This window comes from Miniopterus schreibersii (genome assembly GCF_964146895.1).
Source record: "Miniopterus schreibersii genome assembly, chromosome: 10".
In the NCBI taxonomy this organism is placed as follows: Eukaryota; Metazoa; Chordata; class Mammalia; order Chiroptera; family Miniopteridae; genus Miniopterus; species Miniopterus schreibersii.
Window position 1 is genome coordinate 57,483,393 of NC_138110.1, and position 25,365 is coordinate 57,508,757.

General features: G+C 42.2%; 1 protein-coding gene across 3 annotated transcripts in view; it reads right to left on the reverse strand.

The window, feature by feature from the left end:
- Nucleotides 1–5,968: 5,968 nt before the first annotated feature.
- Nucleotides 5,969–25,365, reverse strand: part of RPRD1B (regulation of nuclear pre-mRNA domain containing 1B) — a 51,411-nt gene continuing 32,014 nt past the window's right edge. For 2 of the 3 annotated variants that reach the window (XM_081149804.1, XM_081149802.1), the window contains one exon: nucleotides 5,969–8,542. In XM_081149804.1, coding sequence (XP_081005930.1) covers nucleotides 8,393–8,542 — 150 coding nt within the window. In that variant the 3' untranslated portion in view covers nucleotides 5,969–8,392. Of the gene's footprint in view, nucleotides 8,543–16,458; nucleotides 16,569–25,365 lie in introns of those variants that run through there. The other variant, XM_081149803.1, reaches the window with a different exon arrangement.

Sequence of the window (25,365 nt, forward strand, 5' to 3'; positions counted from 1 at the left end):
ATTGCGATTTTTACAAACTAAAGGTTTGTGGCAACCCTGGGTCAAGCAAGTCTATTAACACCATTTTTCCAACAGGCTCAGATGATGCTTAGCATTTTTTTAACAATAGAGTATTTTTTTTTATCAGGCATGTACATTGTTTTTTTTAGACATAATGCTATTACAAACTTAACAGACTACAGTATAGTATAAATATAACTTTTACGTGTACTAGAAACCAAAAAAATTGTGACTCACTTTATTGCCATACTCGCTTTATTGTGGTGGTCCAGAACCAAAGCCACAACATCCCCAAGGTACGCCTGTGCTTAAGCTAATTCTGAAATTCACTTTTAAAAGTGTTCGAAATTTTGACAAAGGTGCCAAGACCATTCAAAGGGAAAGAACAATCTCTTCTACAAATCGTGCTGGGGTAAAGTTGAACTCTAGAATTCAAGAATAAAGTTGAGGAAGTGCAAGAATAAAGATGAACTCACTCATACCATACACAAAAGTTAACTCAGTGGATCAAACACCTAAGCACAAGAGCTAAAAGCATAAAATCCTAGAAGAATATACAGGAGTAAACCTTCATGACCTTGGATTTGGCAGTGTTTACTTAGACGTGAGACCAGAGCACAGGCAACAAAAGAAAACTTAATTAAATAATTAAAAACTTAATTTTGAAGTCACCCAAATTAAAACTTATAGACATCAAAGGAAACTATCAAGAGTAAAAAGACACCCACGGGTGAGAGAAAATATCTGCAAACCATGTATGTGATAAGGGCCTATTATTCAGGACACATACAGAACTCCTATAACTCCACAACCACCCAATTCAAAAATGGGCAAAGAACTTGAATAGACATCTCTTCAAAGAAGAGATACAAATGGTCAACAAGCACGGAAGACACTCGATGTCCTCAGTCACTGGGGAAATGCAAATCAAAGCCACAAGGAGGTATCACTTCATACCCACTAGGAGGGTTATTGTCATGGACCGAGTCGTGTTCCCTCGCAAAACACTGTATGCTGAGGTCCCAACCACCAGTATCTGTACATGTGACCTTATTTGGAAATCAGGTCTTCACAGGTTTAACAAAGTTAAGATGAGGTTGTTAAGGTGGACCTTAATCCAATATGACTGGTGTACTTATAAGAAGGAGTTAAATTTGGACAAAAACCCAGAAGGAGGTGGAGGCAGAAGCCAGGGAATGATAGATGCCTGGGCTGCAAGAAGCTGACAGGCGCGGGAGGGTCCTCCCCTAGAGCATGGTTCTGCAAATGCCTTGATTTCCGATTTCTAGCCTCCAGAACTGAGACAAGAAATTTGTTGTTCTAAGCCACCCAGTTTGTGGTACTTTATTACAGAGCCCTAGAGCACTAACAAAGGTATAATTTTTAAAATGGAAATAACAAGTGTTGGAATATGTTAATGGCTAGTTTTGTATCAACTTGGCAGGGCCATGGTGCCCAGATATTTGGTAAAACATTATTTTGGATGTGTCTGTGAAGGTGTTTTTTGGATGACATTAATGTGGGTGTTCCTCATCTAATCAGTCAAAGATCTTAATAAAACTGACATCCTGGCCCTTGAGCGAGAAGGAATTTCTGCCAGCAGACTGCCTGCCTTTGGGCTTGAACTGCAGCTCTTTCCTAGGTCTCTAGCTGCTGGGCCTCCCCTATAGACTTTGGACTTACCAAGCCTCATCAATTGTGTAAGCCAATTCCTTGAAATAAATCTGACCCTCTCTCTACATATGCACGCCCTGTTTGGGTTCTAATTCTCTGAAGAGCTCTGACTAACACAGCAAGGACATAGAGAAATTGGAACCTTCATACATTGCTGATAGAAAGGAAAATGGTGCAGCCACTATGGAAAATCATATGATGAGTTAATGAGTTAAACATAGAGTCACCATATGATCCAGCAATTCTACTCCTAGGTATGTACCCACAGGAATTGAAAATAGGTATTCAAACAAAAATGTGTACAAGAATGTTCACAGCAGCCCTACTGACAATACCCAAAAGGTAGAAACAATCCAAATATCCATCAACTGATAGATAAATAAATATGGCATATCCATACAATGAAATATTATTCAACCATAAAAAGGAATAAAATCCGGACAATACTAACTACCACATGGATAAACTTCGAAAACACTGCTGAGTGAAAGAAGAGAGGCTAAAAGGTCACATCGCGTAGATTCAATTTATATTATATGTTCAGAACAGGCAATTTCATAAAGACAAAAAGGTTAGTGGCTGCCAGGGTGGGGGGCTCAGCGGAATGAGAGTGACTGCTAATGGCTGTGGGGTTTCCTTTCGAGGGGTGAAAATGTTCTGGAACTAGATCGTGGTGATGTTCGCATATCACGAATACTAAACGCCACTGATTCACACTGTTTAAATGGCTAAAATGGTACATTTATGTAATGTGTATTTTACCACAATAATAAAACCATGTGTCCCAAGTACACGCAGAAGGGTGATTCACAAATTCACTAAGTAAGAAGCCAGCCACAGCTGTGGAAGCGAACGTTCCAAGTTCACACCAACAGAACAATGAAGCGAGAATCAATCATGTGGGTAACCATCGCAATGAATAAGCAGGCTTGTGCAACTCCATTCACAAAGCAACTTGATTTTCATTTTTATATTTCTTTGCTAATCCTCACCAGAGGCTATTTTTTCCACTGACTTTTTTTTTAGAGTGTGGAAAGGAGGGAGGTAGGGGGGAGAAGGAGGGGGTGGAGAGAGGAGGGAGAGACACATCGATTGGTGGCCTCCTGCACGGGCCCTGACGGGCTGGGGATCAAACCTGTAACCCAGGCACATGCCCTTGACCGGGAATCAGACCGTCTGGTGTGTGGGCTGATACTCTAACCACTGAACCACACTGGCCAGGGCCACAGAGCAGCTTTATTTTTGTTTCCATCTGTCCCTTAAAATCCAATCTGTGGGGCTTGTACACCTGCTAGCTCTGGAAGAAAACTCAGGTCTCCACAACTTCCCGAGTCAATCTTATTTAGTAATAACAGTAGTAGAAAGTCCCATAGTTACCCTTAAGGTGCAAAACAGCTCCAATCCAGAAATTTAAATGTTCAAGCCCATGTTATAATCAAAAATAGCTTACCCCTGGAAGCTGAGCTCTTCTGGGCCTGCTCAGGGCAGCGGCAGGGAGGAAAGGCAGGCGCCGCAGAGGAAGTCCCTGCTCGAGGTGTTGTGGCTGGGCACCGGCTCGGCCCCTTTCACTACTTTCTCGAGTGTGCTCCTCCGACACCCTGGGAGGCTCATCCTCGCCCAGGCGCCTCTCAGGCATGGTGCCTACCCCTTGTGTCTTTATTTTCTGCCTGTTGCTCGGCACGGCCAGTCAGTTCACCCCCATGAGCCAGGCCCTGGCTCTTGGTCAGGCTCCGAGATGACCCTCGCCGGCTCCCCAGCGTGCCGCCCACGCCTGGCCCGCAGGAGGCAGGCTCTAGGAGTGGAGGCTGCACCCACCTCTCCCTGGCTCCATCCTCAAAGCTCCTGGCCAGCCGCTGGCATCTCAGCCTTTAGGTTTTCCCAGGCAGGGGTCCAGTCCACCGGATCACCTCCCTACACCAAACATACTAAGCTCCGCTGAGGCCCCTTGCCCAGCCTTGCGGTCAGAGGCAGGTGGCATTTGCTGCCCTCCCTTAGGAGACTCAAAACTCACAAATGGTTCTCTTCAAAGAAATCCTCGCCCAAAAACGCCTTCCTTCAACTCTAACTCCTCTTTAATACCCTTAATGTGGGTGACCAGGGTTCAAGGCGGCTACAGGTTTTTGACCATCTCCATTGTAAAAATAGCATATGGTGTAGGCATGTGGTATCTACTGCTGCCTTACAAAAAAAATCTATTTTAAACTCCTGTTACATGTGAATTTAAATGCCTACTTTCATTGCTGAATGTACCAACAGCTACCATTGAGCCCCTAATTTGTCCCACACATGGTACTAGGCCCTTTTTACAAACATCTCATGTAAAGTTTATGTTTCTAACTACTTTATCATTTTCCTAACTAGGAATTATGGTAACTGGCATTTAAAAATCTGTGGAGTGCATTGTTAGTAAGATTTTCGGTAGAAAAATTATTTTGAAGCCTAGTCATGGAACTTCACACGTGGAGAGGATTCCAGAGGTTGTTGAGTGACCCTCACTCATTTCCTCAAGAAGCTGCGGGGTCCTGAAAGGCTGGAGGTTGAGGGACTTGCCAAGGTCATCGCAGTGAGAGATGTGGGTTATCACTGGGCACAGCTGCCTCTCATTCATAAAAAAATATTAGATAAATGCTGATTTATACTGCTAATTTTAATATTTATCAAACCAGTGGTAGAAATGAATTTCTAACACAAACTATTTCAGCGTCTAAAAAATTGAACTGGGCTTGCAACACCACATAAAGCTGTAGGGATCCCAATCTACTATGTGGAAGAACGGATTCTTAATTGAATCTGTGCCTCAGAGTGGGAGAGGAATTGTTAAATGGAAATCTTGTGGAGGTGGCAATGAGAATGAGTGGAGCCAGATGAATGATCCCAGGAGAAAGTAAGATAGCAAACCAGGCTGGAAAAGAGCTTTTTCTTAAAGATCTGAAATAGACCAAATGCAGATTGTTTGTGCCCAATGAATTAAGATCTTTACTCCCCATCTTCCCAGTCTTGGCAGGCTTCTGTGTTATGATCCTTTTAGATGACGATCTCCAGGGTTTCATATATGCTTTCTACACGTTAGCACAATGGTGATATTATTCATTGATATGGGAACCTAGGACATGCCATCCAGCGTTGACTTCGGCCCTGCATTCTTCTCATGCAACACAACAATCATGAGATTTTAGGGTTGGCAGAGAGCCTAGAAATAACTGAGTCCACTACCACATTTCAAAGATAAGAAAACTGAGGCCCAGAGGGACAAACTTGGCCCAGGAAGGTCACACAGAGAGCTAATGGCTCTAATCACGAAAGTTAAGCATTTTGACAGATTCATGGACTCTTGGGTAGTTCCATCTTCAGCTCTGAGGACCTTAGAGTCACATTTTGTAGCCTGAAGTGCTAATTAAACTGGAGGAATTATGGACTTACTATTTATAGGTAGGAGTGAAGACATTAACTAGGCCATGAAACCAGGGGACACAGAAGGAGATCTTGTCTCTCGAGATCCACACATTACATTGAACCTTTATATTTTAAGACAGAACCTGGGTAATGCAGTCTCCTCTCCTAACTCTGGACTCCAGCTTGAGTTGCATTTAGTCTTGAAGGACCAACCACTGCAGTTTTCTGCATCAGGAGATAAATGGGTAACCCTACTCCTGGCAAATGCTGCCCTCACCCAGTGGAAAGGTTAAAACCATCTTTCCAAACACCAATTACTTCAAAAGGAACTATTTAAAAACATCTATTATTTTGAGTTTTAACCAAAAATACTTAGTCAACACGCTTCACTGAATTTAAAAGTGAAAAGGAGAAAGGAAACCCAGCAAAAATGTTTTTAAAGGCATGCCACTTGGGCTTGAATTACCTTGCCTCTTTCCTCTCACTGCTCAGAGTGACTTTCACTGTACTGCCAAAATCAAATCTCTCAGGAGGCCTGGTGGTGCAAACAAAAGCTCTGGAATCAAAGAACTTGCAAGTCTTAACCTGTCAGAGACTGTGGTACTGGGGAGAAAGTCATTCAAATTCTCTCCACTGGTACCCACTTCCCTACGAGGATAAAACTGCGGAGGTGCCTCTTCTGGGTGCTGTGTGGGCTGCCTAATTAAAGCTAATTAGGCCCCTGGAAAATACCTTGTAAATGCTGAGTATTTATGGGCCACTAAGGGCCACAAAAACTCCTAGGGGACAAGATTCTGTGCAGACAGCACAATCCCTATTGGTGATTTCTAATTACCCACTGCTCACAAAGAGAGCACTGAGTGTTCTGCAAAAGGGCAGGGAAAGGAAACATCACACAATGTCGTCCAACAACACCATCTTTATTCAAAAATATATATCTATGAGACATTTCAGAATATACTGCTGCCACCAAAGACAGCCTATACTTCTAAATAAAGTCCTAAATTAATATACAAATTTAAGCTTTAAAAATATTCTTTAAGAAAAAAAGGGGGAAGAACGGAGACTTTCTGAGGAATACGACCTAAAGGAAAGGTCCTTTGAGGTCTACCGATGCCCTAGGTAAAGAAGAAAAACAGAACAAAAGCCCTCTCCCCCCAACCAGATCCTTAAATTAAACAAATGAAGTAAAGCACACTTGGGGAGGATGTGGAACAATCAGATTTAAAAAACAAAAGCATTTCATTAAAAAACAAAACACCAAAACTAACCTCCTCACAGGAAGTCCACTAGTAGTAACAGGTGATAAGAGGCCAACACATTCATTTACATAATTGCTAGTTTCATTTCTTGCTCTTGCTGTAATAATTATGCACCAATGGCTGGTTAGGCTCAATCGGATAAAACATCAGTGTGCAAGATTCATTCTGTTTTAACATTTCATCTAGCCGATCAGAACAGCATCTACCATGCCCTTTTTTAGGCTGGTTTGTGGCTAGTAAAACTTTGCTTCCTTGGTGAAAGCACACAGAATGTCCGGGGTCTGTTCAGAAGCATGCTTGGGTAGGACTGAAGCAGCACACGCATGGGGAGGGGCACCTGTGCACAAACAGCAAAGACTGGAACTCATCTCGCAATGTTAGTAAAGTCACCACTGCCCTATGGCCTCTGGGAGGGAAACTTTATACAGAGACTCATTAATTTAACCATGACAGGACAATGGGCAGTGTCAGTAAGAAACACACAGTCCATACTCAAATCTGAAAGATAGCTTAAATGCTACTAGGCTCTACACAGAGTTAAACCGAGTACCTGCGATGACTTTCCACTGTTCTCACTGGCAGGCAGGAGGGCTCCTTCAAGGGAAGCCTGCTGTACTTTTAAAAACATAGGTTATGTTTTAACATGTTTAGCATGTAAAATTACATGTAATTGGCTTTTTGGTAATCCTCAGAATAATGGAGAATCTGAAGCCCCCTCCACTGGATCCCTTTTTATAGCTTTGGGATTTCAGCCTCTGGGCTATTAATTCCTATTACACTATTGGGGCAAATTGTTTTCTGCCCTTTCCAATGTCAAAAATAAGCCTGCCAAATTAGAATGATTTATAGCTAGCAGGCCTAACCTTTACTAAAAGCAAGGTAAAAATCCTCTCTAACTACATAATATAGTAGTAATGTCAACTGGCATGATAATAGAATTAAAACCCAAAATTAATATCCCCAACTTTCCCCCTTCCCCTGCCCAAGATGAGCTAGTCAATAACATCTGTTGCAAAGTACTCCTGGGCACGGGGACACGTGCAAGGGCGTGAACTGACAGGCAGATGAACACGCAGTATCATATTTGCAAGGGAGATATTCAAGTTTAGTCACCGTCCTGAGGACACATGCCCACACAGTGAATTAACTGTTAGTGTGTGCCCTACTCCCCAAGAGAAAGGGCCAAAGCAACACCCACACAGGCCCAGGCTCTCAGCATGCCGTTAGCTTTCGGGGCCCACCACTGCCATTTCTAACACGCACCTTCACAACCAACTGGGGTCAAAAGATTGTTTTTAGGAACGTGCTCAATGACATTGGGTGGGTCTTTGATAAGGGCAGCCTGGGAAGGCTGTGTGTAGGAACCTGAAGCAAGTTACTTAGTTTTAACTCATCCTTGTAATTCCTATTACTCTGTCTCTGAACTATGATTTTATGTCCCAGATCAGCTCCGAATTTTCTTGCTAGACTCTCTAGTCTGCTTACAAAACAAATGCACCTAAACCCTTGACTATACATCGCTAGAAGTAATGGTAAGGGAGAATCATATTTGGCAAACTCCTTATGACAAAGCTGCTCGACAGCTGTGCCTCCCTTTGAGGTTGATGGAGTCAGGAGAGCCAATGATTCCAGGGCGAGCCCCTCAGTGGAAGCCTGACTCAACCTGAATGAGCCCAGCTCAGACAGAAGCTGCTTTTGTGACACAATGCCATCATCAAGGACAAGATTCTTCTGAAACCATCCAGAAGTACACATGATTTTCATAACTTCTTGAGTATAAAGAGAGAGCTAAAAATGGAAAACCAACAGGGGCATAAAAACACAAAGTGGGAGAGTTTGTATTCTTTCCAAATATCAACCTAAACTGGATTCCACTTGCCACGGTTCTGAATTGTGCTCAACAGGAGAGGCTGGAGAGGAGAACCAGAGTCTGTGGTTCTTTCTGGAGGCTGGGGGCCAGGCGGAAGGAGGGATAGAACCAGGGGCTACAAGGTTACTTCCAACCATGACTTGCCCTCTTCTTTCTGCTGGTAGAGATGGGAATCTGGGGCATGGCACCTGCCCTAGTCAGTAGAAAACAGGTCACCAGCAGAGGGCAGGGGGGCCAAGCCCCCTGTGACGTTGGGCAGCAATGAGAGGTCTGGCAAGCTCTGAATATGGGACTTCAGTTCCTTGCGGACCTGGGTTACCCGAGCAAGCTTCTGTTTATATTCCTAAAAGACAAAGAGAAAACAATGCGTTAAGTCTTTGGTGCTGGCAGTCAGGTCCAAGGAGCCAGTACAGACACTTGCGCCCTCGTGTTTCACTTCCCTCCCACCACACCATCCCCCCCACTCAGCTAAAGGACAGTGCGGGTGCTTTCAAACTCTCAAAAGACAACTTTATATACACAACCCAAGGACATGGACAATGGTGGGGAGAGGGACTGGGGAGGGGGAAGGAACGGGGTGGAACGCGTCAATGGGGAGAAAAAGGGACATCTGTAATATTTTAAACAATAATAAAATTTAAAATAAAAAAAAATTTTTAAAAAGACAACTTTATATGAAAAAGAAAAGCAGATTTCAATACTGCTAACAGCATGAAATGCTATTTCACTTAGCACTTGATATTTGGGAGTAAAAAGAAGTGACATTTTGTATTTGCAATGTCTTTTATTTGGTTCTTAGCTATTTCAAAATGCCTTATAAAATAAAATATAGACACTTATGGTTTATAATTGTTTTGAAGGCTACACCTAGACATGGCTAGAAAAAGCACTATAAAACTATACTTTCTGTGTTAAATTTAAGAGATTAAACCAGATTTATCATTTTCGCAATGACTACACGAGCTCAAAACACCCAATGCCACTACCTGTGTCCAGGACTTCCTTATTCCATCCCTGAGTAACCAAACAAGTCCCTGAGGGGGCTTCTAGTCTCCCCTACACAAACCAGCTTATCTTTCCAAAGCCCAGCTTTCATCAAGTCACCCCCCCATCCCGAGAAAGAAGAAAGGCACCGCACCATCTCCACGACTGCGCAGAGCTCAAGAGCTTCTAAAATGAGCTCCTGCCACCCGTGTTCCTCACACCTTCCCACGCCCTGATGCACAGGCCACTGCCAGCAGGGCCATTTGTTCAGGGTTCTCCTCAAACCCAGAGGGGAACACAATCTAGACATATGTCTTTATTTTCCTGGTCCCAGGCAAAGTCCTGCCTCCCTGAGTCCCACTTCTCTAGGAAAATCTTCCCTCCTCACCCAGGAGACTGGTCCCCATCTCCGCCTGCTCTGGAATGCTCCTGGGCACTGAGTGTACACCTGGGCCCCTAGCAGGCTGCTCTTAGGTACTCTCTCCGTACATGTTAGACTTCCATGTTCCTCTGAACTATGACTCCCCTGATGGCGGGAGCTGAGTATACTGCTTTCTTTCCCCAGCTCCCAGCGCAGGCCCTCTTGGTAGATCTGTACAGAACCACCACCAGCCATGTGAAGTCTGTGTTTATGGCCCCCGTGGGGCTTGTCTTTTTTCCCTCTAGCTATGCCACCCTCCTTAGTGTTCCCGCAAAGACAAGGATGCTCCTGAGACTGGGTCCTTGCTGACTAATGCCTCTCTTGCAGGAACATAACAGAGAGCACTGGGCTAAGACTCAAAGACCTGGGTTTAGTTCTGGCTCTGACCCTAACGTGCTGTGTGACTGTGGACATGTTTTCTCTCTTCCTTCATCCTCACCTTCCTTATCTGAAAATAAAGGAACTGGGTCACCTATAAGATCTTTCTTTAGGCTCTAGATTCCTTTGTGCCAACACCTTACGCACTCTTGGAGAGGCAGAGGCTTTGAGGGCATTAGCACTCCTGAGAAGAGTGATGAGACAGGAAATAAGTTCAATGAAGAACACTCAGTTCAAGTTGTAAGATGAAGTCCAAGCAAGGAGTGGGAGAGGGGAATCAGGCATCGGGCAGGGAGGCTCTGCCCTCACATTCCCTCAGGCAGGCAGCCTTCCCTTGAAATGATGGCTGCTCACACAGGTCATCAAATGAAGAGACAGGGAAAGAAAGTAAACTCTCTTGGTACCCCATTTCTTTCCATTTGTATAATTAATACAACTAAAACCATGACATATAAGTTATTAATAAAGACTCCCCATCAAACTTGAAAGCTTCAGGAGGCTAGAACCAGACCCATCTACTTTCACCCAGCATCCACCATGCCCAGCAGGGCTCTAAACAGTACGTGTCCAACACCATTGCCCAAAGAATTAATAATATATAAAACATAATATTATGAGCAAGTACACAACATTAATCAGCTTTAAATCTTAAACTGAAGACTATTTTCAAATGTGAGCATCTAAAACGTCAAGGTTCCCTGTCCTTCCCTCTACAAACATTTTTCTTCCTTGGTTTTACGTACTTCAAGGGAAATTAATAGAGAAGACCAACTCTCTATTACTAGACATGGATTCATTTAATTCACTTCTCCTGAATTTTAGGTAGAAAAAGGGTAAACTAGTTACTAAATAGCTACCCCTTACTCCCTTCCCAAATCCTCTGACCAGAGCTGACAAATGAAAGCTGCCTCAACTTGGAGCCATGCTCTCCTGGCAGCCACAGGGCACTTTAGTTGAAGGAATTCCTCAAGAACAGTCTGAAAGTCACTGAGTCTCTAGTGAGCTAAGCTGGGATTAGAATCCGAGGCTTCTCACTCTTGGGTGATCCTCAGACTGATTTAGCTAGTCCATCTGAGGTAAAAGGCAGCTCTGCCCAGCCGGTGTGGCTCGTGGTGGGACTGACCCAGGAACCAGGAGGTACCAGGTTCGATTCCAGGTCAGAGCCCATGCTTGGGTTCTGGGCTCAGTCCCCAGCAGGGACATGCGAAGGCAGCCAATTGGTGCTTCTCGCTGTCCTTTCCTTTTCCTCTCTCTAAGATCAATTAAGACATTAAAATTAAAAATAAAAAAGGAAGAGAAAATGCGCCCTTCTTTAAGAAGAAAAAAAGGAAAGGCAGCTGATCGGCTTAGACACCACCTTAAGTTCAAATAACTCTCTCCCAGGCAACCTTTAAAACAAACAAACAGAAATCCCATTTGCTCTTCTCGGGTGGGGTTATCTCCTCATAATTAGGCTACTATTGTAGTACCCTATATCATAAAAAATCCTTCATTTTAATAAAAAGAAATACATTCCACATGAAAGTCCTCTCTGCAGGCCACTCTGAAAGCTGAGGGGTCCTGCCCACACCTCCTCATGCTGTTGGTTACTCTTTCCATAGGGAATTCTAGTTGAGAGCAGATGCATGAGCCTAGGTATAGGGCTGTACTAGGAAAGAAAGGGACAGTCACTGACAAGGGTTAAAAAACACGGAGTTGCAAGATCCAAGGTTAACACACACAAGTCAATCGCTTTGCTATATACCAGCAATGAACTGATATTTGAAATTAAAACACAGTCTTTATATTAGCAGCCAAAATAATGAAATACTCAGGTAAGTATGTACAAGATTGTATGAAGAAACTACAAAACTCCGATAACAACAGAGGACTAAATAATTGCAGAGAGATTCTATGTTCATGGTGAGGAAGACTCAATACTGTTATGATGTGAGTTCTTCCCAACTTTATCTATAGATCCAATGCATCCCAATCAAAATCACAGCAATTTTGTGGAAACAGACAAACTGATTCTAAAGTTTATAGTGAGAGGGGAAAGACTCAGAATAGCCAAAACAATATTGAAAAAAACAAAATCAGAACTACCTGACTCCAAGACTTACTATAAAGCTACAGTAATCAAGACAGTGTGGTGCTGGCAAAAGAACAGACAAATAGATCAATGCAGCAGAATGGAGAGCCCAGAAATAAACCTGTATAAATAGAGTCCACTGAACTTTGGCAAAGAAACAAAGGCAATACAGTGGAGAAAAGATAGTGTTTTCAACAACTGGTGCTGGAACTGGACACCCACGTGCAAAAAAACAAATCTAGACATAGGTCTTACATCCTTTATAAAAATTAACTCAAAATGAATCACAGGTAAAAATGTAAAGCACAAAACTATAAAACTCCTAGAAGACAACATAGAGAAAATCTAGATGATTTTTAATTTTGTGATGACTTTTTAGATTCAACACCACAGGCATGACCCATGAAAGAACTAACAAGCTAGACTTTATTAAAATGAAAAAATTCCTGCTCTGTGAAAGATACTGTCAAGAGCATGTTAGCAAAAGACATCAGAGAAATGCAAATTAAAACAATGAGATATCACTACATACCTATTAGAATGGTCAAAATCCAGAACACAACACCAAATGCTGACAAGGATGTGGAGCAACAGGAACTCCCATACGTTGTTGGTGGGAATGCAAAATGGTACAGCTACTATGGAAGACAGTCTGGTGGTCTCTTACAAAACTAAACATACTCTTACCATAGGATCCTGCAATTATGCTCATTGGTATTTAAGCAAAGGAACTGAAAACTTATGTCCACACAAAAGCCTGCACATGAGTGTTTACAGCAGCATTACTCATTAATTGCAAAAACTTGGAAGCAACCAAGATGTCCTCCAGTAGGTGAACGAATAAGTAAACTTTGGTATACCCAAACAACAGAATATTATTCAACACTAAAAAGAAATGAGCTATCAAGCCATAAAAAGACATGGAAGAACCTTAAAAACATAAGACTAAGTGAAAGAAGCCAACCTGAAAAGGCTAAGAGTCCAACTACATGACATTCTAGAAAAGGCAAAATTATGGAGAGAGGAGTTGGAGAGGGTAGGGATGAATAGACAGAGCACAGAGGCACAGAGAATTTTTAGGGTAGTGAATATACTGTAATGATGGATATGTCCAAATCTGTAGAATGTACACCAATGTAAACCCTAATGTAAACTATGAACTTTGGGTCATTAGGATGTGTCAGTGTAGATTCATTAATGGTGACAAATGTACCATTCTGGTGGGGGATGCTGATAGTGGGGGACACGGGAAATCCCTGTACATTCCTCTTAATTTTGTTGAAATTGCTCTAAAAAATAGCCTTAAAAAAAACCCTATGGGCCAAGTGGTGTAAGTGCACCAGCAACAGTGTGTAGGTATTTTATATACTCTGAATACCCAAATACAGGCAAAGATTGTCTTTAAAACTATTAAAACGTGTTACTTGTTTATGCCTTGAGGAGAGATGAGCAGGTTAGAATTCACAGCAAGCTCTGACTAGGTCAAACTGAGGCTGTAGTAATTTTATAGTCCCTAAAGAGATTCAGTGGTAACTGACTGTGATCTCCCCCACCTCTGCCACTTTTCAAAAAAGATTTAGCCTTTTTCCATATAAAGTCATCTATAGTTTTATATGTTTCCATAGACCAACAAAAAAATTAAGAGTGAATCCAAACAAATCTATCACCCAAATACAACAACTCCCGCCTTCAATTCTTCCCCTTCTTATGCTGCCTTGGCTGGGTCACAGCACTCCCTCAATAGCTGCCTTTCCAGTTTTCTCTTTGGTTCTAGACAGGTTAAGGAAACAGACCTCAAGAAAATCAGAACATCTTTGTTCTCAACCTACCAGCCTGCCTTCTGGTTAAAGTGTGATCCACAAGCTCTGCTGCTACAAGGTTCTAAACTGCCCTCAGCAACTCCTGTTCTCAGAAGAAATCCAGGCTGCTGCTTTTCCACCCCCCTTCTTTTTGTAAAAAAATATGTCTTTATTGATTTCAGAGAGAGGAAGGGAGAGGGAGAAAGAGAGATAGAAAGATGAATAATGAGAGTGTCACTGACTTGCTGCCTCCTGCATGTCCCTCACTGGGGATGGAGCCCACAACCCGGGCCTGTGCCCTGACCAGGAATTGAACCACAATATCCTGGATCCTAGGTCGATGCTAAACCGCTGAGCCATGTCTGGCCACGCCAGGCTTCTTCTCACGATAAAAAAAAAAAGTTAACTTCAGTGTGATGAGACCGTTCAAATTCTTCTGACTCGCTTAAGTGTGCTGCGTCCCACAATCTCTTTAGCACACGAGCACCAGTCAGGTTGAGAAATGATGTGGGGCAAGGTGGTTACATGTGCCTTGTGTGAAATACCTTACACTTGTGTGTGATAGAGCACTAAGCCTTTAATCTAGCACTCATGCTACCTGCCTGGTACAGGAGTTCGAAGGATCAAGACACAATTTCCATCAGCAGGATGACACTGCTGCACTGCTCCTGCTCTTCACTCTTCTCTCCCTATCGGCTAATTCATCTCAACCACAGTTCACATCTCTTTCTTGTATTCTCGTCTTCAGGCACTTGCCTTTCCTCCACTACCAATCTTAAAACACCTTGCTGATCAGCTATTTCGAGCCAGAACTCCCCTGGGTGGCCGGCTACTTTTCTTTTAGTAGTTCCGGCAGCCCATGGCTCTCCCTCATTGCTCCACAGACCAATGTCTTGTTCTTCTTAACAGTTCAGCTGTAGATACCTGTTGTAGTAATTATCTTGGTAAATATGATGCTGAGAATCAAGAAAAGGCTGTAAGATGGATAATACAGTCTGTTGTGACTTTCTGCCCTCACCCATATATATCTCAAAGTTGCAAATTACAGCCACTCTCACTTTTACAAAGCATCCTAAAACTCCGTATTTTATTATTTTTGCCAGATTATACGTCTCTTGGATCTGACGCGTCCTCTCCATGGAATCACTGCTTCGAGCAATAACTGCTGTTTTGGTATATATAAAGATTTAAATTTCGAGATAAAGTGATCCAAAAGAGGTCAATGACATTTGGGAATGGAAACACGAGTTAGTTCGTGACCAGTGAACAACAGGCAAGCAAAAGACAAGGCAAACTCAAGCGGTCTTGTTGCTTTTTCTTTCCTGTTCATGTATAATTTATAGTCGGGTGGTGGTAGAGGTGAGGGGTTGAGCTGAGTCCTCCACCTGGCTACATGTACTTACTGCAACGAATTCTACCTCACCCCAGAGAGGCCGCGGGGAGCCGTGAAACAGGTAAGAGTTCTATCAGACTTCTGCTGCTACCCTTGTATCTGGATCCTTGAGGAGGAGGTGGAGGGGAAAGTGGGCATCTGTGATAAACTGCCTGCGCTTATCTGGCTGCCAAGACATGTTTAAAATGAAGAGGGTCAAGGCCCAATATGTAGTTCTGAGATAATGCCTAGGATTTATGCTCCTGGCAAAGCTTTGGAATCTCAGCTCATAGGCTGTCCAAAGTTGCAGGAGAAAGTGTCTCTGACATCACCCTGCTCCAGTGGATCCAGCCGACACTGTGTGAACACAGCCCATTACAGACCACCAAGACAAGTGGCTGAAAGGAGCGAGGCTTACACATTCTTTGCCATTTTTGGTTAGAGCAGTAAGCCAGACCAGATGCTGCAGACCAGCTCTGGGATAAGAGGGTTAAAAACGATCAAAGGCTGACATTGCAATGACCCTTCTGCAGGAATTTCATTTTCAAAACAAACAAAATTGTAAGCATTTCCTCTAGCAACTCATGTAAGAAATACTGAGCAAAATGTAAACATTGTCAAGCCTATATTTTTCTTGCTAGGAAGTATTTACGTAAGAAAAATTGTGTTAGAAATAACACCACAGGCAGGGGCTTGAGTTGATGAAACAAGATTTCCAGTATTAAGACTCATGTTTTCCTTTATCTTGCCCTCCTGGGCTACAGGGCATATGGTACATAAAAATTACCCATTGTTCGGCTACTCCTAGTTAAGAGTCCTGAAGGGTCATTATGCATGAAGCAATTTATGAAGGACTTGTTTTAAAGGTGACCTGCCACACTGAATTTAAGTCAAAGAACTGCTTCATCACACGAAGGCTGGGAAAGCCGAGCAGAGGGGGGAAACTGGCTCTCACTCCAACATTAAAATGCCCACTCAGCACCCCCTCATCCTGCCAGGAGGCTTCTCTCCAGCCAATAAGGCTCACAAGGACCTATGCTTAGAAATCACAGCTTCTACTTAAAACCACAACTTAATTTTTTTCTTTCTTCCCTTCTCTTTCATTTGTTTTTTGCTTATTTGTTTGTTTTCAAGGAAAATACAACATATAAATCTTTGGACTGAAAATAAAAATGCCACTTCTAATTTTTCTTCAAGGATCTATGCAGGAACAGACGACCATCACTGACCTGCACCTTTCTCCCAGCAAGCTCCACGCTCCCATATGACTTAGTGGCAGCTGCGACATTTCAAAATGATACATTCTGGGGTGTCACAGCAAGGCTGGAGCTGCTGAGTAAGATGCTGGGGAAGATACAAGGAAAGAGGAAGTTGTCGCTCCAATTCCAGTGCTCAGGGCTTCTCAGCTCCATTACCAAAACCAGTAATAAAGGCACACACAAAGTATTTCCCAGAAGGAAAAAAGAAAAAATGGCTACGACGAGAGAAATGTTCTCAGAGCAATCCACCCACCCACTGGAGGACTCAAACAAGAACGGGCTTTTTAGGCTTGAAGTCACCACAAACCAAGTGTTTTCTTTCCCCCCAGAGAACCCTTTACACAGGGTTCACAGGAAGCTTATATTGCTGCCACCAAACCCCTCTGACAGGGATTTGCAAAAGCAAGGAAGAATAAAGAGTTAGTACTTACACATAACTAAAGTAACAAAAATAAAATCAATTTTAGGACTGGGCAAATATAATTATAAAGATAAATAATTACCAACTTAAACAGATGTCCATTAAATGCCTTGAAAGAGACTTATTTTAAAAAGCACATGGGCCTTCAAAAATGTTTACATTACAGCCCGGCTGAGCGTGGCTCAACGGTTGAGCATCAACCTAGGATCCAGGCGATCGGGGTTTGATTCCAGGTCAGGGCACATGCCCAGGTTGTGGGCTCGATCCCCAGCAGGGGGCGTGCAGGAGGCAGCTGATCAATGACTCTCATCATTGATGTTTCTCTCTCTCTCCCTTCCTCTCTCTGAAATCAATATATATTTAAAAAAAAAAGTTTACATTACGTATGTAACAGGTCCCTCATTATATAAGACCAAACACTAACGCACAAGAACTATTTATTAGTTGTAATTAGCTATCTATCTCTTATCAAAGTTAACTGTCAAAAAATTTAGTTTTACGCAAGTAACAAAGCCCCACAAACTGGCTTCCTTTGGGACCACTTGAATAGAAAGCCAGGTTACTGATGTTGTGTGGACATACATCAAAGGCAGACCTTTCAGCTGTTTCTCCTTCTGAGCCAAACACTGGTAGTCCAGCATTCCTGGGGAGCAGCTGAGAAGCAAAGGGTAGAAAGGAGAGGCACCCTTCTCACACAAAATATTTTGAGCACAGTTTACTACAGTTTTAGGTGCTAGAAGGTCTGCCTGGGGTAAGGCAGTCAGTCTGTAGGTTACTGCACTGTATTTGAATACAGCTCTCTCTACAAGTAATAAAAAGACGTCAATTCCTTTCCACTAGCAAACAAAAAAGGAGAGAGGCTGCTATGATAGAACAGAAAAATACTCCAAGTTGGAAAAATCCAAGTTCAAATCCTACCCTACCACTTGCCTATAGTGACATGACTTCACTGTGTGAGGCTTAGTGTCCTTATAAATAAGACAGGATTAGAAATCATGTCTACACCATGGGGTGGGGTTTGAATGAGACCAGGCACTTGCTAAACTGTTCAATTTGAATTAGCGGATCTGAAGGGGGAAAGAACACTCCTCCTATGTTTATTATTTTATGAGCATTATTTAATCTAATTTATATGTTAGAGTTGAATAAAAAGAGAATTGCTAATGGGAAACAAAACCTTCCTCTCTCAAACTATTTGAGTGTGTCCTGAAACTTCAGCACACTTACTAGAAGATGGCTTGAGAAAATGAAAGGACCCCTGACCTCCAAGATGGGGGAAAAAGTCACAATTAGGTGGCACCCTAGTCCAATCCTATCAATCTAAGGCGAAGAGAGAAGAAAAAATTTGTGTACAGAGTAAAGCCTAGATCTTGTGGGAACATTCTCAACGTGGAAGGAGTCCCCATCAAAGGTACACAGGTGACTCGAACAACATGGGGTAGGAGCGCCAACTCCCCAAGCAGTTGAAAACCTGCATATAACTTTTTACTCCCCCCCAACTGCTCAAGTCCCTTATATAAAATGGAAAGAACAATGCATTGTCAGCCCCCCACATCCATGGATTCCCAATTATGGACCAAAAATACTGTTTCTGATCCTGCAGATGGCTGAATTTTCTAATGCAAAACCCCAGCATACAAAGGGCCAACTGTATATTTATTTATTTTTAAATCTGAGTATAAATGGACTCACACAGTTCAAATCTGTGTTATTCAAAGGTCAACTGTACTCTGACCTAGCCTAGAGATGAACCGAGCTGCCACCTGAGATCATGACACTGTCACTGGGGTAGGACTGGTGATGAAAGAATGACAATACAGAGAGGATTTTATGATCTGGTCAGAGAAATAACCAAATAGCCCATAAACAGAATGACAAACTGCATGGTGCTCTGAAAGAAAGACAGAGAGCTATGACAGTATGTATGGGGATGGGGATGGGGATGGGGTTGGGGGGAGATGTAGCTTTAGCAGGGGTGGGGAACGTCTGGCCTGCAGGCCATATACGGTCTGTCCCTGCCAAGGCCTCACCGAAGAGAAGCAGTTCCAGCCATCACACTGGGGGTGAGTTAATTAAATGTTCGACCAAATATAGCACGCTAATTTTTAAGTTGCTAATTTTGTATGGCCTGAGAATAATGTTACAAATATCCAAATGGTCCCTGGCAGAATAAAGGTTCCCCACCCCTGCTTTACAGGGTAGAGATGGGAGTGGGATGTCGGGGAAAAACTCTCTGACTTGGGATATAAGATGAACAGGAATCAACCAGGTAAGGTTAACTGGTGGGACATAAGGGCAGAGAGTTCTGGGCAGAGGGATTAGCACAGGTAAACCAGAGACAAAAAAGGCCAGCACAGAAGACATGCAATGGAGCACAGCAGGAGATATGTGGCTGATGAGGTCAGCAGGAGCCAAGTAATGGGGTGTGTGTAGCAGGGGAGACCATCAAGGATTTGGGCCTATGTTCTAGGAGTAATGAAAACCCATTTAAGTGTTGAAGCAGGGGAATGACATGCTCAGTGCTGCATTTTGAAAACATCATAGGGCTGCCATGTGAAGAATGGATTGCAGGACATAGGAACAAATGCAGATGGAGCAGTAATGAGGCTACTGCAGGGGATCAGATGACTTTGGACTAAGGTGGTAGAAGTGGAGACAGAGACAAAGACAAGAAGAACAGATTCAAGAAAAACGGAGGAGATGAAAATCACAATGGCTTGGTGGTTACTCCAATATGAAAAACGTATGATGGGAGGTCGTACGGCAGACGTGCAGCAGAGGAGCTGAGGGAGAGTCTAGGGTAAGAGGAGGCTGAACTGACTGATTTGGGAGATGAGGAAAATAGGGGAGAAACACTGGATGAGGCCTAGTGTCTGGTTTTGATGAATGGCGATGCAATTCTCCAACGAGACAGGGAAAGAGAAGGAAAGGAAAGGTTACAAGGAAGGCCATATTAAGTTTGAGGTGTCTGTGGAAATAAGATATATGGGTCTAAACTACAAGGAAGCGTCTGGGCTAGAGATCTATATTTAAGCCATCAGTATGCCACTCAAGCAAAAGGTCCAGAATGAGAAAAAGGAAACAGGAATCAACATTAACAGGACAACGATGGAGAAAAGCTTATTAAAGGGTAAAAACAACAGAAACTAGAGCTAACAGAGAGTGGGTATAAGAAATTGGAGACGGAAAAACAATAAAGGGTAATAAATAGTATTAAATGCCACAGAAAGGGCCAAGAGGAGAAAGTGAGCCGAGACAGAATGAGAAGTATCTCTTGGTTTTTGAAATTACCGCAGGTGGGGGATTCTGAAGACAGCTCCTTCAGAGGAATGTAGGTATGCATGCCATGCTGCAATGGGTTCAAAAGTAGAGGCAGCAAGGGAAAACAGATACTGTCATAGTTAAAAAGGGAGAGCGGTAGTGGTGCAGGGTGTGCTTGTGTGAATGAGATCTTAAAATATATGTATATATCATAGAGGCAAAGCATGCTGTCTGTGAGGACACCTTCAGCCAGTCTACTGGAGACTTCTTCCGCAGAAAGGAAAATAAGTTGGCCTTCAAGGCCCTGCATGATAAGGAAAAGCAGATACTAAAAACTTCATGTCAAACAAGTACTGGAACCTGTTTGTCCCAAGTGAATATAAGGTTGTTGCCTTATAAATGAAAAACCAAAGCAAAGATAAAAGGCCATAAGGGTCACTGGCCTCCCCGAGAAAGCAGAAGGAACCTGGCATGGGCATTACAGATGCTCACCACTGGATCACAACTGGGGTAATAGTAGCTTTATGGGAATCACTCCTGCTAAGTCTATGCCCAGAATAAAAACGCTGGGCAAAACAGGACTTGAAAAAGCACCAAATACATCATACCTGACATCATGAAGGAAAAGAGGGATATGTCCATTCAAAATCACTACCCAAATTCCAAGAATGCTTAGAAAGCCACTGGTAAATTTTTGTTGAGCTGAAATTCGCAAAGTTACTCTGCTTAAAATCTTCAAAGTAGCTAATGGAAAGAGAACTGCCCACACTTTTTCCTAAAGGTGCTTACATGATCTGAATATGGAAGAGAACAAATAGGGAGGCCAGCAAAGCCCTAAGGACAGCTGGCTGGTACCACCACTCCAGCACTTGAGGCAAGCCACGCCCCAGAGCTCGTGGGCTTCATTGGCAAAGGTTTTTGACTCCTGGTTGTAACCATGAACATTTTTACCCTAATCATGGAAAAAGACTTTCTGACTTTATTTCAAGCCCCGAATTTCATGGAGAGGAAAACAAAGTTAGAGATGTAATTTTCAAGACTGCAAAGTACACCAATTTGACTTTCTTCAAAGGTCACAACTTGAAGTGGGAGTAGGAAGCCCTCCGTAACAGCACGGGCACACTTTGGAGATGCTGTGGGTTCATCTGCAGACCACAATAAAGTGAGTTGTAATCTTTTCGCTGGTGGAGGGTCTTCCTTTCAGTTTGTAAAAATCACAACATCTGTGAAGTGCAACAAAGCGAAGCACAGTAAAACGAGGTGTGCCTGTAGTAGGGATACTCATAAAGTCTAAAATTAGATCTTCGCTTAAAATAGCATGTACCCATTGGGTCAAATGGACACTCAGACACGAGCTCAAATTTCTGTAATTTGAACTCTGCTCTCAAAGTTATGCTAACTGAAGTTGATGTTATAATAAGTATGTGCTATTTTTCCCACAGCTGCTTCAAATGTAAACAGATAATTTAAAACTCAGAAGAGAGGTCCAGTTGTCTAATTAAACTATTCACTGTTCTTTCCTTCATAAAACAAAGATTAGTCTTTACATAACATGTGTGTATGTATGTATATGTCTACACACACATTATCTTCTGTTTATAAAACTCAATGAAATTCTAGAGTGCTTAAGGTGCTTTGGGGAAAAACACCAAAAAAACAAGAATGTCTAAGATACTGGTGGCAAAGACCTTGAAATATATACGACCTCAGCATACTATAAGAGAGGCAGATAGCTGCACATACACCTAGAATCTATATTTAGAAATTTACAGGGAAAAAAATAATCCAAATATTGAAAGCTAGTCCAAAGGAAATTAAAAAAAAAGAAACACATAAGCTCAATAAAAATAACCATTGAATACCCAACTACAGGTATTCAGTCGTTTAAAATGCTTATAAAGTTTTTGTTCATATGGGAACATGATCTAGCGGGGAAAAAAGGCATGAGAGAAAACTGTACACACATTATGATCATTTTAATTTTAAAATAGGAAGGAAAATAAAGGAACTATACCAAAATTAAAAGTAGTTATCTCTGGACAGTGAGATATGATTTTTCACCCTCAAGTTTCCTGTGATGTGTTTCTTTTATAATCAGAATAAAAGAAATAAAGAAAGAACTGACTAAGGATTACTGTTCTGACAGATGAGCCCAGTGACAAGGGGCCAAGATGATGTTTTGGCTTTACATGTATATACATACTTTACAAATATAAAAAACTAGTACTACATACACCAGCTAAAACTCAGTGGAGCTGTTCCAGAAAGGAGGAGGAACCACCAAAAGTTGGGCTATACATATGAAAACAATGCTATGGCTAAAAGCACATAATTCTAGGTGTTGAAATCATGTCACTTTTTTGATGGGAAGTCTCATGCCCTTAGGTTAACCAGTATGCAAAGTACATTATAATGTGTCTTCTTTTTCCTGGAGTGAAGAGACGAACAAACATTGTGATATAGAAAGAATACACATGCACATGCACCTTGATGTTCTAGCTGTAAATCTGGCCTGAGCTATAAGGGTCAGTGGTGACTGACATGAAAGGAATCTAAGGCCCCAACATACAGCCTCTAAACTCCGTATTACTCACAGAAACACAACTCAAGAAAAGTCTTCACCTACTGGAGGAAAACCTGGGGGGGAAAAGGCTCCTATATCAAAGCAGGGATGAAAAAGCAGAGTGCAAACCATGGCCTGCTATGTAAGGAAGGATGAATACAAGACCCCATGACCACCTGACCAGTATAAGCAGACTGACCTTTTCAACAACTGTTCTAACAGCCCATGGTGCTGATAGCACTGTTAGTGTTGGGAGGGAAGAATTATATGTGAAGGAAAGGCAGTGAGTGCAAAGGACTAATGGACAGGTGGGCCAGGCTACAGAGCTGTGAGAGGCAGCTGTAGGCAGAGCCTCTCAGTTCCTTCCTAGAGTCAGGAGTCAGGAGATTGGGGTTGTGGTCCTTGTGATCTCCTGTCACCTTAACTGCTCATAGAAGCCTGGAGCTTTGTTTCCTCATCTAAAATGAGGATTAGATCACCAGGTCCCATCTGTTCCTAATGGACAATGAGATACTGGCCTTGATGGCCAGTCATGGGAATTGGGGAGAATTTACTCCAAAGTTGATTCTGTCTCCACCTATTGCCTATCCCATTACTGAAATGAATGCTTCTAACCATTTGCATCCTGCAGGAAGGTGGGGGATGCTGCCAAAAACAACAGATGGCCATCAGTTTGGTTTAGTACTCCCGCAGCTATAGCCAAAGAATTTCTCAAGTTGTTATAACCAAATTACAAACAGAAATATGAAGAATCACAAGGCACTTGGGCCATTTCCCTTTTCCCAGCTGTGTTGTCTGAAGTATAAGGCTCTACTCCTGAGTACTTATTACAACCAAGGGGGAGGTGCCAAGCTGAGGGAAAACAGCAGCAGTTTTAAGTTCAATGAGCCAATCCTCCCCCTCAGAGCAAAAACATGCAAAGTCACAGGGAGAACCAGGTATTTAGAATCTTGGTAGCAGAATGGGTACTCTCAAGCTTTAGAAAGGTATATACTAGAGGCCACTCTGGAACACATGATGCAACCATTTTAATCCCCCTACATAAGATGTCATTTCTTTAAAACAAGATTCTTGCGAATTGTTGAAATGATTCAACTTTAGTTACTCTTCTGTGTAGGATGTCTTCCGGCTGCTGACCTTATGGAATTAAATTTAGAAGTAACAAAACAACAAACAAAAACACAAACCTGACCGAGTTACCAAGATGTCTGCCTTGGATTCTATTCCTGGTCTGTGGCTAACTCCCATCTCTGGGTCTTGAGTTTCTTCACCAATTTGGAAGTCAGACTACATGATCTCTAGTTACATCCAGCTCAATAATCCTGTTAAAGGCTTCACTTAGACATCCGGGCCTCTATGTGCCAAAGCTGGCTGTCATGACTGTGCCCTAGTAACTTTGTTGAGCACACATGCATATGTACTTATTACCTTCTAGAGGTGGGATCAACACAGCCTACTGAAAGGTGACATGCATTACTGCCTTGTACAGTGGTCCCTGACACCTACAGCACATAAACAGGGCTTTTATAATATCAAATGCATCAGTAAGTGGCACCCTAGCATACTTTTAAAAAATTCTGCAGCAGAAATTAAAGATCTGAAAAATGGAAAGAAATCTCATGCTCATGGATTGAAGACTTAAGATTGTGAAGATGGCGAAGAGTCCCCAAAGCCATCTACAGATTCAATGCAATCCCTATTAAAATTCCAACAGCCTTTTTTGTAGAAATGAAAAAGCTGATCCTCAAATTCATATGGAATTGCAAGAGGCCTCTGATAGCCAAAATAATATTGAGAGAGAAGAATAAAATTTGAAGACTCACATTTTCTGATACTAAAATGAAGCTATAGTGATCAAAATAGTGTGACACCAACATAGGATAGACAGATCAGTGGAATAGAATGGAGAGTCCAGAAATAACCTCATATATCTCTAGCCAATTGAGTTTTGATAAAAGTGCCCAGCATTCATTCAGTGAGGGAAAGAACAGTCTCTTCCACAGATGGTGCTAGGACAACTGGATATCTACACGCAAAGAATGAAGTTGGTCCCTACCTCACATCATATACAAAAATTAACTCAAAATGTACCAGTGACCTAAATAAATATAAAAGCTAAAACTATAAAACTCCTAGAAAAAAATATATGAGTAAATTTTCACATCCTGAGATTTGGTAATGGATTCTTACACATGATACCAAAACACAAGTAACAACAACAGACATATATTGGAACTCATCAAAATTAAAAACTTACATGTTTCAAAAAGAGCATTATTAAGAAAGTGATTAAGACACAGAATGGGAAAAAACATTTGCAAATCATATAGCTGATGAGTCTGTTACCTAAAAAGTATAAAGAATTCTTGCAATTCAACAATAAACAACCCAATTAAAAAATGAGCAAAGGACTTGAATAGACATTTCTAAAAAAAAAAAGATATACAAATTGCCAACAAGTACAAGCAAAGATGCTCAATCAGTAGTCACTAGGAAAACGCAAATCAAAATCACAATGAGTTACCACTTCTTATGTACTAGGATGGCTGGGATTTTTAAAAAAAGACAGTAACAGGTGTTGACTTGGATGTGGAGAAACTGGAAATCCCATACATTGCTGGTGAGAATGTAAAATAG